Source organism: Hippoglossus stenolepis, chromosome 21, assembly GCF_022539355.2.
Source record: "Hippoglossus stenolepis isolate QCI-W04-F060 chromosome 21, HSTE1.2, whole genome shotgun sequence".
NCBI lineage: Eukaryota > Metazoa > Chordata > Actinopteri > Pleuronectiformes > Pleuronectidae > Hippoglossus > Hippoglossus stenolepis.
The window spans coordinates 9,259,339-9,274,945 of record NC_061503.1 but is presented as its reverse complement, the minus strand read 5'-3'; the positions used below and the strand labels follow the sequence as shown (position 1 = coordinate 9,274,945).

Here is a 15,607-nt window from a genome sequence, read left to right as displayed (position 1 = left end):
GATAAAACTTATCTACTTTCAGTGATGGAAAAAGGTGAGCAAATCATCATTCATTTTGTTTACATTCCCTTGTCATAGTGTCATTTGTACAGGGATGGATAAGCTAGTGACCTGTTCGGTGTCTCAAAACGTATATCTGGAACATTTTGTGTATTACATCAGTTGGACAATTTCAACAATGTACATGATAACATTATTTAGCTTTCACATGTAATTTGTAGTAAAACCTTGTACCTTGAGAGAGGTTTTTATTTTGTTTTTTTTATGTCATTTTTTGTAAATCTCTTAAAGTCCCAACTTTTGAGTGAAGATTCTAAATCCAACCAGAAAGTGATTTACGTTTAAGGGCCATTACACATTAAGATTTAAGTGGTTGTGGTGCTATGGAGAAAATGAAGGTCAAGGTCACTTTTTAGAAACAGACAAATTCAGTTTAGGACAGACAGCAGAGTGGTTTTTTTCAGCAACAAGACCAGGCAGACTTTGAAAATTATAGTGTTGGGCTCAATATTTTCCAAATTTAAAGCAATGCCCTCGTGGCTCTTATGCATAACGTTGTGTTTCTGAAAGCTATAAAACTACAAAAACGTACTAAAAGTAGCTGTGACAACCCGATGCGAAGACAAAGAGAAAGATGATCTGAGCAACAAGAGGGAGCCGGCTTACTGAGGGATGAGGCAGGCGAGAGTTGATCACAGGAAGAGGATGAGTCCAAACTGTGCAAACAAACAAATCCAAAATGGAGGAGGCCGGAATTCAAATGCAGGACGATCAGTCCAGAAATCCACGAAAGGTGAGAGAAAAACGCAGGTAGAGCGTTGAACTGAAACACAGGCTGAATAACACGACTAACTTTATGTCATCTGAACGTCAGCAACACTTGGTATAAATACACTTGAGGACTAAGTGGCAATGGAGCCACAGGTGCAAAATAAAACTGGCGGGAAAACATACAAAAACAGGAAGTAGAATCAAACAGTAAAATAAAACAGGAAGTCCACAACAGGAAGAGGAAGTTCACACATGGGAGCAGCATATTCCAAGAGTGAAGCCAAAGCATCTTGCTCGCCACCAGGTGGAAGAAAATAAAAGTCCAAGTACACATCAAGTAATTTATTGTTTCAAATATTCTAATATTTGAACCAACTTGGTATCATCCAAATTGGTATGAAATTCTTCTTCTTCTTGTATTGGCCTAAAGGACACAATAAAGGCAATTGGTTTTCATGGAACATGAACATGAACCAGTAACTTATTCCTGAATCTGTGAGCAAACAGAAGAGAAATGGGGTTTTGGGTTAGGATACGTTGTATGGTGACTACATGATTTATCGTTTTTTGAGAGCCAGTACAGTGATTATCACTCAACTTGCTGATAACAGATACTTTACTTGTTGATATTCAGTGTTGTTTCTACGCAACACCTCTAATCATGGTGAAGAAACTCAATTTCCCAACAAATACCCACTGGGAATTGTTAGCTATTATAAAGTTGCTATAGTGGATAATACACCCTATAGATAATGATGATAAAGTGTCCAGAAAGAGAAGCATTTATTCAATGTTTTTATGCATCTGTGGTCGTGGAAGGAACCTCATTGCAGCGATGGTTGATACTGACCACATTGCCACTTATTGGATTTGTTCAAGAAAGCAATTGTTGGCCCATTAAATCGACAGTTTGCTCTAATCCCACTACAGCTCTCCCTGTTCTCCTCTGTTCCTTTATTTGCCCTTTGTGCATGTGTGTGTTCGTGTGTGTGTGTGGGAGTGTGTGTTCGTAACTTGATGCTGGCACAAACAAACTGCCAGGAACGTTTCACCGCAGTGTTATTAGATGTCAGTGATGAATATCTTTCTCCCTCTTATTCTCACTCGTTCTCTCACTGACAGATGGACGCAGGATAATCCCATTGATTTCAGACACCGGAGCGGGGCAGCGAGGGTGAATCCCTGAGCCTCGGTGCTTCTTACCGCATGAGGAAATGTGGTGAGCCCCCTCGTTCTGGTGTCGTTCTTCTTCGTTTCCATGCTCTTCTACTTTGGCTCAGGAATCGACACACCGTCTGGGGAGGAGTGGCCCATTATGGGAAACATGACACCACTGTGTTCAGAGGTTAACATGGTTGGTACCTGGATCACGATGAAGAGGAAATTTGGCTTGAAGAAGAAAAAACAGGTTCTGTTATTAGATAAACAATGCATCAATCGGCTGTAAGTACAATTTATGCACCATCACATAAAGAAAACATAAAAATAGGAGCAATCATCAATAATATCTATGATTAGTGTACAGGAATCATCCCCTCTAGGTTTTATTATACAATTTTTCACATGTACAGGATTTTTTTTACATTTACAATTTGAGTTAACAATCCAGAACAAAACATGAAACAATAAATTAATGAAAAAAATGACAAAAAACTGTAAAAACCCTAACATTTATTCAATATATAATCAGTGAACTCAATTCATGAAACAGTAACAGCCAGTTACCATCTCACAGTCTAACACAGGGATATATTATACCCTAACTTTGGGGTTATAGCTAAATACATCGTACATCGGCTAAGAAAAATTCAAGAAATTGCTCATGTACTGTGAAATGTTAAGTTGTCCTTTATCAGCCTCTTATGTTTAATTGGCCTTAAATTCACAGATCATTTTCACATATCCTCAGACTGCTGCACTATAGATTTAAGCAAAGCAAAACGTCCCCCTTCTAACTTTGCTCGTTAATTTTGATGTATGCTACATAAGCGGCACCACACGACTGCCTCGGCTCACTGCTGTGAGAGACCGGCATGTGCTGGGGTTCTTAGGGTTATTAATACTGTGGCAGCAGTGTCTTGCCTGAAAGAGAATATGTTAACACTTAGAGCATGAAGAGCCTGAACACAACAAAGACACAATAGAATAATATGGATGAAGAATATGTTACATGAGAAGCATTTTTGAGAAAACAGTTTTTAAAGGACCTCATCTAAGGCTAAATCCACACGACTAGGGTTTTTGTTTCAAATGGCGTTTTTCAAACAAAAAAATATTTATGTCCACATGAGGATTTTGGCTCCGAATCAGCTTTAATCCCCGTCCCTTCTAACATGCCTGAAAACACATATGACGTGACCACTCACGTACACATTTGGTTGTTAGTTGCAGAACGAGCTAGGCTACAAACGACATCGCTTGAATAATACCTAATAATACGCATGTAAGCAGTTTACATCATCTAGTGCAGTTTGTATCGTTGTAATATCCAGAATTTAATTGCAACTAACAGGGTCAGCAACATTTGTAATTGATAATCTATGTCTCATTCTACTCTGATAGCCGAGGCAAATGCTGGTTGTTTTCTTCCAGAAGGAGGGTCATCTGATAGCAGCCTGACGAGTAGTGTGGATGCCAGGCGTATCATTAGCAGAGTTGATGTATTTTCAAACAAAAACGTCATAGTGAGGATGTAGCCTAAGATATCAATTTAATAAAGGATTGTTTTTACCCCGGATTCACCTGCAGTCCTGTATGAGACATTTTTTATTCCCCAGTTTGTGAACAGGCAGACAGGTTAGAGGCCTGGTACATAAAACATTTTTTTTCACGAGGAATTCAAACTTCTGCATCTAGAAATAATCCGTATTGAAGCTATCAACAGAAAACAGTAATATTTGCAGATGTTCCATTACCTTCTCAGTGGATAAGTAAATTAATACTAGAGAGCAAACATATTTAGTTGTATTGGCACAAGGAAAATGCTTTTTCTTAAAAGTGTGCACATTAGAGACAAAACTTTAACTTCAGTGGAGGTACAGTACATACACGGCTATGGGTTGCAGAAACTCCACAACTCAGTAAGTTTTCATCCATCAACAGATGCGCTTGTGACCAATGTGCGCCTAGAGATTCGGAATGACTTTAATGAGAGGGTTGCTAATGTCCTGTCAATTCTTATATAAAGGTCTATAATTATTACAATGGATACACGTCAACGAAAAGCCACACCAGGCCTAAAACACAGCCCGTCTCCAACAGATATCACAGGGAGCCTGACAGGTCCTACTACTCTCCTACTTAAAGTGTCTGTCACACAAGGTACACAATTGCAATCACAAACACACATTTTACATCTACTAATTTTCTTCACCTCCACTGTGCAGTCTCTTTGAATTCAGTTCAGTTGTATTAATATAGTCAGACTTGCTGAGAATCGTCCTTCCCGGCTTCCGTTTTAAATCCGCACTTTTAAAGTCATCCGGTGAGACGCGACACGGCCGATGCACAGTTTCTGCCTCACTACAGGCTGTGTGCAGAGGACCTGCTGGTTTTATGTTAACTCCCGGTCCCCCTCTCCTCCATAAAGGTAATTATTGGCCCCGGCTGGTTGTACATACTCCTCAGTTTTGTCCCAGTCTGAGACCCAGCCTCCTCCTCCTCCTCCTGCAATGCCACCGCCTCCATTAGGATCCGCACCTTGGTTCATGGCTCCGTAGCCTGCCCCGCCGCTTGTGCGATACAGCTCCTCCGTCTCGTTCGCGAGCTCATCCTCGTCCAGGATGCCACATTTATCGTCGCTCAGCTGCTCCGGCTCGGCCCAAGCCTGCTTCTCTCCGGATGCAAAGAGTCCTGCAGCAGAGATGGACAAAATAAGACTTTTGGCACATATTTCAGATTTGTAACAAAATAGGTTTGATTGGATGAAGAACAACACACAGGAGCATAAAGAAAGGAACATTTAGAGGTGAATATACCCACCATAGAATATAACACCTCCGTAATGTACAAGTGAGGCAATAAGGAACACGCCCTGCCACTCCTCTCGAGTCTGTGATGGAGAGAAGAAAAAAAGGGGACAGATGGTTATAAGCATACTTTTTTTTTTTTTATATTAGGACTTTGTAATAAAGTTAAGATTTAAAAGTTAAATCAATCCAGTCAGATAATTAAACTGAAATTATCCAATCAGGATATAATGTCATGCATACTATACTACCTTCTAATATGTAACTGTAGTTGATGACTGTTCATACAAATACACACGGGCCTCTGTGTGATATAGTAGAATCATTTCTCACCTTGTGCTTTGTCATGGCACCAACTATAAGTGGGCAAACCATACCAGACAAGGTGCCCACACCGTTGGAGATACCCATGAGGATACTGGCATATCGTGGTGCAATGTCCAGGTGGTTGACATTGAAACCTTATGAGAAAAAATGTATATGATCAGTGATATAGTATATTTCATAATTAAAGCCAACTAGTGGAGCGCCTGCTTGGAAATGGCAGTTTTCTTGTCCATGCACTGGATAAACATGAGAATTATTCCTCGTCATCAGTGAGTTCTCCTCAAACAGGCTGTGGTTCAGAGTGAAGTTAGCAAAACTTTAGGTTCATCCTACCTGGTTTATCTGCAATGAAGATTTGATAGTCATGGTTTTAATAAAATGAAACTGAGCTATTTCAGAGATCTGTTAGGCAACCGGCGCAATCTTCAGATCCAATTTGACTACTTTTCAAACTAAAAGGTCCATAATTCAGCCCGATATAAAGCATCGAAGTGATTCTATAAATGTTGCTGCCTTGATGAAGATCAGCACCCACAGCATCCGTTAAATGTCTGTGTCAGTTTAATATATTGAAATAAAAATGATCAAACTATCAAAAGCATTTGGCTTTAGAGATTTTGACCTGCGGTTTGACGCAGTTTCAAGAAGACATGTTCAACTGCCCCGCCCCCACTGACTGCTACAGAGTGATGGTCGCCTGTTTATTCAATTTTTTTATTAGTATTGAAAATATAACGTGTCCAAATCACACAGAATTTTACACTGTACTTCCTCTGGCTATTAAGAATAAACATGTGTGGAGCCAATAAGATGGACAGTTTGCGAGATAAGCGCCCCAGACAGCGAGACAGAGGATTGTGGAAATAGTAAGTAGATATTTATGGCCAATAGGTTTCAAGGAAAACATTACATGCGGGCTTCGAGAATAAATAGACTCAAGATATGTTTTCACCTGAAATGGCAAAGCCAGAGAAACCCACAGCCAGGACCAGGAATGTGATGGCAACAGCTTTAGTATGAGAGAAGCCCACCACCAGCAGCAGAGTTGCCTCCATCCCAAACCCTGTCGGTTGATGAAGAAATCACAGAAATCAAACAAAGAGTGGGGTCTCAAAGGAAGACACTTTTAAAGTCAACTGATATGCCTTTTATTCATGTATTTGTGTCTTTCTCTCTGTTCACAAACTGCTTTTCTCTGAGCTGTATCTGAAAATAGCCTCAGTACTGACACAGCTACCAACAAAGTGATATGTGCACTGCTCACTTCTACATTTCACTCTGCTGGGGACGTTCAAAAATAGCTGACAGGCGCAGAGCTTCTGCTTTATAGTGAGTCACCATTTGTCTTCTCCAGCAAATGTTTTCTCACCAGGGCTGAAGAAATACTTTAGTTCACACTTTACAGCATAATCAGTCAAGGAGTCACCGTGATGCTTATCAGGTTTACATGACGGAACCTTCTGACTGAAAAACCCCCCGACAGTAAAATGCTTTTGTATGTCAGATTTTGCATATTGATTAGCTTGACTACAGGTTTGATCTTTGGGAAGTAAAACAGCAAACCAGCGGCATTTCCTCTGTGCGAGTGTAATCTTGCTTTCCCTCCATTTGGCCCTTTCTTACCTCCACAGTTCATAAGTTTCCTGACGTTAGTGGTGCTCATGATGTGGTTCGTGCGCATATAGTCAGCAAGCTGGCCGCCAATGGGCACGATGATGGTCATAACCAGATGGGGAAGTGCAGAAACTATGCCCACCTACATGAAAATAAAAAAAAATAGGTTGAAAAGTCAGTAAACATTGTAAGTGACAGCGAGGTTATGTTTTCACCCCTCTCCGTTTGTTTGTTGGTTGCTCTGTATGTTCATTTGATCTTTTGCAAGATCACACAAAAACAACTGAGTGGAATCTCTACGAAATTTGGTGGAAGGATGCAGTACGGGTCAGGGAGGAACCCATTACAATTTTGGTGCAGATCCGGATCAGGGGGTGGATCACGGACATTTAGGGAACTGAAATCTGTGAGTGTGTGAAATTTGGTGCATCTTTATTGAACTTAAGGGGACTGTTGGACCTGTGCTATTCTACCTTTATGCATTGGAGCTTTTGTTCCTGTTTCCGTTACCTTGCTAATCTCGAACCCAAACACCTCCTCGAAGTACGCGGGCTGGCTGATGAGAAGCAAGTAGAAAGTCCAGCTTCTGCAGAAATTAGCCACGATGATGGCGTACACTGGCATGGACGTGAAGAAGGCCCTCCATGGGGTGTTAAATTTCTGTAACACATAAAAATGTGTTATTTGCTAACTTCTCAAACCTTTTGAAGGACAGTGTCTAAATCACACTTCTGAGGGAATCTACTGACCGTTACTGTGTGTTGGGCAGTCTCTCCTATGCTCTCCTCGATATATGTCCTCTCCTCGGTAGTGATGGTGGGATGAGCTGCTGGACTTTCATAAGACACCAGGGTCCAGAAACAGTACCACATGATCCCAAAAGTTCCTGGAGCGGAGGAAGGACAGACAGGCAGGGAAAAGAAAGACAAAAATGTCAATGTCAAGTTCAGTCTGAAAATCCTGGTTAATTTTTTAAACATGATAAAATAAATGCTAATGTCCGTTTGAAGAGTTTGAAAAGCAAGATTAGTGAAAAAGCTGGTTGTTGTTTATCTTCAGTCCAAGGGTCACTTACCGTAGACGTAGAAGACCGAGGACCATCCTGAGTACTGGACCAGGATTCCAGCTAACGGCATGGCAATCACAGCACCAGCATAAGAACCTGGGGAGCACAGAAAGATTGTGAGTTTAATAAAACAAGCAGAATTTTTCTTCTTAAAGTGAAGCATCAAACATCCATCATTCAAAGTGACAAAAAAAACTGTTATAAGAGACTCACCACAAAACGCTGTTGTGGCCAGGCGACTCCTTTCGAGAGGTGGTGCCCATTTTGCCCAAATACCGTGACAGGCAGGATATGAAACACCCTGTAGAGTAGAGAAGAAATTACACTATGTTGAATGATCTGAATAAAATGTAAATCTGTCCATCTTGTCCTTTTCTTGTATTTTAGAGGAAGCTCAGGAGTAGAAGTACCTCTACAAGTCCTTGAAATATCCTGACGATGATCACGCAGCCAAAGTGCATCCGGGCGGCCGCGGGGATGAGCATGTTCAGGCATGATGTGGCTACTATGGCGAAGCCAAACACTCTGGAAATGGGAGGAGTAAAGAAAGAAAAAGCCATTCGGTAGGTATAGAAGGATGTGCACTTAACCCTTGCATACGTAAAAAATACTGAAATAACAGACCTGTTTGCTGCAAACTTTTGACAGATGAATCCTCCTGGAATCTGAGTTACGATGTATCCCCAGAAGAAGGAGCCGTGGATCATTCCCACTGTCTCTGGGTCCCAGTCAAATTGAGGTTCCTGTCAGGACAGACAGGAAGACAGTGAACAATCAAAACAAGAGGATTACAGTGACTGATTCATGGTCCTCTGAGGGCATACAGTTGACCACAATCTCAAACACCTTCAACCGTCAAAAATATTTCTTCAAATTACTGATGACAATGCTTTGTGACGACTCCTTTTTTTTATTTGCCCACTTCCACATCAAACATCACGTACGATTTGTGAAATAATTAAGTTTGAACACTGTTCCCCATTGATCTTGATCTGAAATGTCCATCTAAAATAACCCTATATGCTGTAGTAATGGCCACTCACCACTATGACCTCCTTGTTGTCTTTGTAGATCTTGTGGCTGTTGACCATGCTGACGATGGCCACACCCAAGTTACACCGGATTCCAAAGGAGATGCAGAAGCCAATACCGGAGAGGATGGCGATGATGTAGCGCCTGGGCAGGCCGAAGCACGTGCAGTCCACCACCGGCATCTCCTTCTCCTCCACAATCTCTGGCCGGCCCTCCGCCGACAGCTCAATGGTCTCGCCATTTTCCTGCTTCTTCTCGAGAGCTCTGCAAAGGAGAGTTTGGAAAAGGGGAAAAGTGAGGGAATGAAAAATCCCTCCCTTCATCCAGCCGTATATTATCAACAGCGCTTATCCATTGAGGGTTGTGGGAGCGCTAGAGCCAATCGCAGCTGACATTAAGCGAGAGGCGGGAAACAGGTCGCCACTCCATCACAGGGCCAACATGCAGAGACAATGGGAAAATCTGATTCTCCAATTGAGCCAAGGGGAATGTGTTTGTATTGTGGGAGGAAGTCGGACTACCTGGTTAAAAAAAAAACGCTGGTTGGCCATCGTGTTCAAACAACGGCGCTAACCACTGCATCACTATGCACCGTCCTTGTTGGTATGTTGTTTTGATGCTTGGGCACCTAGAATTTTTTTGTAATTAAATTTTTGCCATACAGGATTGACACCAGCCCCCTGGCAACTCTTACAGGATAAGCAGTATAGATAGTGGATGGATGGATGGATGGATGGACACAGCTTTCTCTTCTATCAGATTATGACGGTGGGATGTGGTTGTCTGGGCTTGATCACCTCTTAGCAACATTGTGGAATTGATTGGTGGAAAGATGCATTATGGGTCAGGGAAGAACCCATTAAATTTTGGTGCAGATCCCAAATTTGTTTTACTTTCTTTAACATTAAAAATAGGACGTTTTGCCACATTTTCACCATTTTCCCAGGACATTATACAAGGACCTTGATAACTGATTTGTATGAGTTTGTGAAATTTGGTTTTAACTTTTAGATTCTAGATTGAATATTTTTATATTACTCATACCTTGACTGAACCAGCTCACAGTAAAGAATACTGTGTGAATAAAAGGCAACAGTGTTGACAGACACGTCTCATCTTGGTGCATTCATCCTCCTCTTCCTCCTCCAACTCCTCCTTTCCTGCTCCTGTCTGTGACTGATGTTCATGAGGCTTGCTGAGAAACCCTGAGAAGCCGTGACCTCTGCCAAGCTTGAAGTCTAACGGTCATCAAATATGCATCTAAACGTGCAGCGGATAATCTATTAAACATGATGCTTGTTCTCGGATCAGACTCGAGAGCTGCAGGTCCGCGTGATGGAGTCCGTTTGCTGCTCCTGCTGCTTTCGTCAGGTAAATATAGTTTCTCGCCAATGTCGAAGGATGAATTCAGTACTTGAGAGCTGGTTGTGCTGAAGCAAAAACATATGAGTCAGCTCAGTCCTGCCGTGTTTGTATCTAAAATACAAAAAAAAACACCCAACAGTGCAGAACATGAGTAAAGCTTTAGGGAAATGGGGGTGTGTGCTTTTTTCAGCAGCTGGTTGTGCAAGACAGAAGATGATGATATTAGATGGAGCTCATGGGCTCGAGTCTCATCTGATGTGTTATGTTTCTTTGCTGACTGAGCCACTAGTCCTCCCCCAGTGAACATTCATCACGGTGGCGATGACAATCTTTATACCTTGCAGAGCGAGTCCAGCCTGGATACTTGATGTCTCACTGCAATTCACTAACACACACACAATCCCTGATCACAGTTTCAACCACAGCAGTTCTGGTGTTTGTTCAAGTCTTCATTTTTATGGTGAGTTTGGTTTTAATTAGTTATTTGATGCAAAAAAAACGGTTAAACGTCATGAGTGCTAAACCTGACTCATGATTGATCAAGAGTGTGTATCGGCAGGTTTTCACTACCGTGGATCCACTGCTCGATCACTACTGCACAGACATTAGCTGTGTCTCGTCTCAGGGGCCGCATCCATCAGAGGCTGCATTGTAAGACCGATTGCGTCACAGCAACACGACTAGACTGTCCCATTTGGAACGCTCGCCCAAATGTGTCCTTCCATCCCTGAGAGATGAAGGTGAGTGGATCCTTCTCTGCCCCAGCCTATCCCAGGATCCATTGCGCTTCAGTGAAAAACAGTTTTTCAAAACGGTAATGGCGCCTGCAAGCGAGGAGACAACTTCAACTCAACCAAACAGCTCACAGGCGTTAAAACTTTCTCATTGTGTCTAACTGCAGCTCTGTTGCTCGCCGACAGCAGTGAGGGCAGGACGAGCTGGTGACGGCAATCCTGGAAATCTGTTGACCAGACTCAGTTTAATTTAGGTTCAACCGTTGTGGTGTACAAAGCCCACAAAGACGGCCTCCTTAGTGGGCTGCATAGACCGCGACCTCCGAAGGTCACTGAATTGGAACACACAAATTATCTCCTAAGGAACTGAATGAGCCACCATGGCTGATACATCACTGTGGTGAATACAGGTTTAAAATGTCAAGAAGGCAGCTCACACCTGGTAAGACTCAAACTGATGTTTGGTAGTTTTCATCAGATTACTCCTTTCATTGGATTCAATCCTTAGTATCAAGATGTAATTCATATTTTCATGCAATTATCTTTCTTTTACAGTTCTTGACGTTGCTATAAATTGATTTTATAATGATGATTTGATGTTTCTGCCGAGCTGCGTTGCCTTGTATTGTGACAGGAATTATCAGGGGAGAGGGAGGCATGTGGTAAAGACCCCACATGAACAAGATATAAACCATCCCAGAAGTCCCTGTTTGACAGAAAGTGTGTCTTAGCTGGTGATGTGTGGAGCGTCTTCTCTATACTCGTAAGATCTCAATTCAGAATGTTCACAGCTCTGTCACGTCACCAAGACAATCCTATTTCTGAAAAGAGCCCCGGCTGTTCATCAAAAAAACCTTCATACATGCATTATGGAAGCTCTTATAAAAATGACCTTCCTGCAGACAAAATGAGGCTGATCCTAACATATCAAGTGACAGCAAAGACTTTGTGTTCCTGCCAATAATCCAGTTCAGATAAAAACTCCAGCGGTAAGCAGGCTGCATTGGAAATAACAGCGACGCAACAATAAAACATACAGGCTCTATTAGTTACTGTAAAGCAGTGGATCTAACAGTCTTCAACACTGATCAAGTATTAATGATTCTCCATCCTGAATTATTAATATCTCTGGCTCGCTTGGACTATTTTTGTCTGGGCGGGCCTCTCTCCTCCTTCCTCCTGTCTCCTCTTTATCTTTAACCCTTCCTTTTACCGCCAACTCCCCCGGCTCCCGCTCAGTCTCGCACACAATTCACAACATTTCCTTTCTCCTCAACACCAATTTATTTCCTGGTGTCCAGAGGACGTCCACGCGGAGCTTTCTTTAACTGCTCGGATTTCCACTTTTGTTTTACTACATATCATACATGCTGTGGTTTTCATGACTGACCCCGAGTTAAGGAAAATCCGTTGTAATCCTCACAAGCTACCTGACCTCCTCCTTATTGCTCTTGTCACACCATGAGGGAAGTTAAAATGATTAGTTGTGGATCTTGACGTCATGTAAGGAAGCTGAATTCATATTAACTTCTGAATATCCTAGTTAATCTTTTAATTCATGTGTCAAGTGTGGTTCAGCAGCTCGGTTCAGAGTTGAGTCTGTGCTTGGATAAGAGAAAGTCAAATAACTATTATATGACCCTACTGAATTCACTCGTGAGTAAATACAGCCTAACAAAGCATGCACTGAATAAAAAAGTTCACGTGTCACTCATACTGACTCTGTTACAGCGGATCAGTCAGAAGTTGGTTTAAATGAGCGGTAAATACAGAAGAGACACGCACACTCTGCAACAGCAGAGGGTCCCTGAATTCTATACTACATGGAGACACCTTCAGAAAATACTCAACAATAAATAATAAACAGTCGCTATTCTATTCAATTCTATAGTTTGATTGTTATTATCAATTTTAGAATTGAATAGAAGAGAGACGGCCAGACATAGAGACGCCATCAAAAAACACCCGATAGTAAATAGTACAGGATAGTAAAGTATAGAATAGTATACTATAGTATAGTATAGAATAGAATAGTATACTATAGTATAGTATAGTATAGTATAGTATAGTATAGTATAGTATAGTATAGTATAGAATAGAATAGAATAGCTACATAGAGGCACATTCAAAAACACCCTACATGCAGTAGATATTCTATTCAATATATTGTATTATTGTTGTTGTTGTTGTTGTTGTTGTTGTTGTTATTATAGAATAGAATAGAATAGAATAGAATAGAATAGAATAGAATAGAGACACCTTTAACATCCGCCACCAAATAAAACGCAGGCAGCCTGTCACAGTGCGTGCCCCTTCGTTAAAGTTGCGTGCAGTGAGCAGCAGCAGGGAGCGGGGCGGGTGCGTGTTACGCACGGCAGCGAGGTACCCAGGGAGCGTATCTACCTGCGAGCACGTGCACGCTTCACTAAAATGACACCCCGTGGGCAGCGGCGGGCTCTCTGCCATGGCCTAATCTTGGCTGTGAGGTGCCCTGTGAGAGGGGGTGGGGGGTGGAGAGACAGAGAGAGAGAGAGAGAGCGAGAGAGAGAGAGAGTGAGAGAGAGCGAGAGAGCGAGAGAGAGAGGTGTCCAAGGTGTACGGCCTGCGGGGATTTACGTGGGCCGACAGCTTGGACGAGGAGAGGCTATTTCTGGAGAGGATTTAAGTGTTTAGACGCTCCATCAAATCCCGAGAGAGAGGAGGAAGAGGAGGCCATCAATACCTTCCTCCTCCTCAGATACCAATCACCGGCCAGACTCCTGACCACCTCACACACTCGGTGTCGGCTGCATGCGAAGGGAGTGCCACCAAGTTCAGCCAGTTGCCGATAGAATAGGAGCAGAACTGTGGAACAATGGCTTTTGCGCAAGGTGGCTTGCGCAATGCGTAATAACGCACGATGGATGTTAGATTTCCTCCCATGTTCCACGTCCCCTAGTCTTTCGTGACACGTTTGCTTGCTCTTCTATTATCTAACACAAAAAGGTGGAGCCTCCACTAGAGTGAGGTTTTAATGGAAGTCGCCCTGAGCTTGCTGTCCCGTGGAGGCAGGTGCAACAAAATAACAGGCCGCAGAGAAAGAAAAAGCACACACACGATATAAACTGAGACACGTCACTTTGTCCAGGCATGAAGTCCCACAACAGACCCCCACATGGAAAGTGTGACCGTGCCTCTGTGATATGACAGCGCTGCAGAAAGGCCTGGATGAGCTGAATCTGCTTATTGATCCGAGGCTTCATCTTACACCGATCGAGCAGTTTGGGTCTGAAATGAAACTTAATTCTGAAGCTCAGAGGAGGATAATTCACTTACTGGGTCTCTGCGTGTGGAGCAGATTTTGACTTGCTCACCTAACAAAATTACACCCATATCGCCACTATAGGTTCCACCTTGAGATATATTTTTATAACTTTGTATCTGGAGTTTTGAATGACTGTAATCATTTGTATAACAGTTTGTTATGTGATGGCTTCAGCTGAGACACAGATGTGGTGCCAGGTCATACAACTCCACACTAATCCAGCTCCCTTGACACCCTCAGCTTTAAAGGAGCAGTTTGCTTAAAATCAGAAACTTACACGATAAGATCAGGGGACTAGATTTAAGGTAGAACGTAGAGGTCGTTACTTTTGCTGGTGGTTATTCTACATACCCGTATATTTTCCCGAGAGTCTTGGCTGCCACGGCCTTAAACCTGTCCGGCCGGATCTCCATCCTCACGACTCCAGGTTCCGACCAAGGTGCAGTCTTTGCGCGCTCCCGCCCGAGCGCACAGGCTTCTCCTCCTCCTCTCCTGCTCCCTCCGCCTCGTGTCTCTCACTCTCACATACAAAAAAAAACCAAAAAAACAAAGAAACTTGATTTTACTTGATCACCAGCCTCCTTAACCCTCGCAGTTTCCTGGAGCTGCAGTCAGCAACTCTGATTTTCCACAAACGTCCTCCACATGGTCAGTGCCCCTTTGCCCTTTGCTTTCCTCCTCGGTGTCCTAAATGAACTTTCCTCACACTCTCCGGTGTCCGGTGATGTCCAGGAGGAGCAGGGGACAACTTTCCACAGGAGTCATGGCCCGGGGCGGCGTCTCTGGCCGTGGTCCTGAAACCAGATTACCGCTGCCTGCGCGCTAATCTCTCCAAGTGTGTGTAGTGAGTGGAAGGAAGCATGTCACTTCCTTCCCGGCGGTTTAAGCGGCGGCTATTCTTGGAGCGCGCAAGCCGTGAATGGCGAGAGTCAGAGTAAATACTGTCCGATCGAAGCATATCACCAGAGTTCCCAGGTATTTGTGACACGGGGAGGGGCAGGCTGCCGCCGGGAGGCTGCCGGGGAGTCTGGGCGGCGGTTTACTTGCGCTCTTTTGACCAGTGATTGTATTTATTTCAAACTATGGACCCAGGCTGTGCAAGTCTAGGATTAAAAGAAGTAATCAGATTTGTAGCCTAAAAATTTAAATATTCTAGAAATTGATCTTATTGCAGCTTTTCCTTCGCGCCCTGACGCACAGGAAACGCTGCCATGACGCAACTGCATTGTATTATTCATTTTTCAGTGAATAACCACTTGACTTTAAACAGTAAATTGTGACACGTGACTTTTGTCAATGGTGTAATTTAACTGTAAATCGGGAGATGTGTTCAAGATTCAAGAACTTTATTGACATTGTGGAAGCACAACAAAAATATGAAAGAGTCATTCTCAAATTAAATTGTGCCTATAAAGATTAACAAAGG

General features: G+C 42.8%; 1 protein-coding gene across 1 annotated transcript; it reads right to left on the bottom strand.

Moving 5' to 3' along the window:
* Positions 1 to 2,285: 2,285 nt before the first annotated feature.
* On the bottom strand, positions 2,286 to 15,168 carry LOC118100106 (vesicular glutamate transporter 1). Its single transcript, XM_035144851.2, has 13 exons — positions 14,533 to 15,168; positions 8,790 to 9,042; positions 8,371 to 8,489; positions 8,157 to 8,271; positions 7,960 to 8,047; positions 7,756 to 7,842; positions 7,430 to 7,566; positions 7,191 to 7,340; positions 6,690 to 6,822; positions 6,019 to 6,129; positions 5,073 to 5,200; positions 4,753 to 4,822; positions 2,286 to 4,623 (listed from the first exon to the last, which is right to left on the bottom strand). The coding sequence occupies exons 1-13, from the start codon at positions 14,592 to 14,594 to the stop codon at positions 4,325 to 4,327; spliced, it is 1,752 nt and encodes a 583-aa protein (XP_035000742.1). The 5' UTR covers positions 14,595 to 15,168; the 3' UTR covers positions 2,286 to 4,324.
* Positions 15,169 to 15,607: the final 439 nt, after the last annotated feature.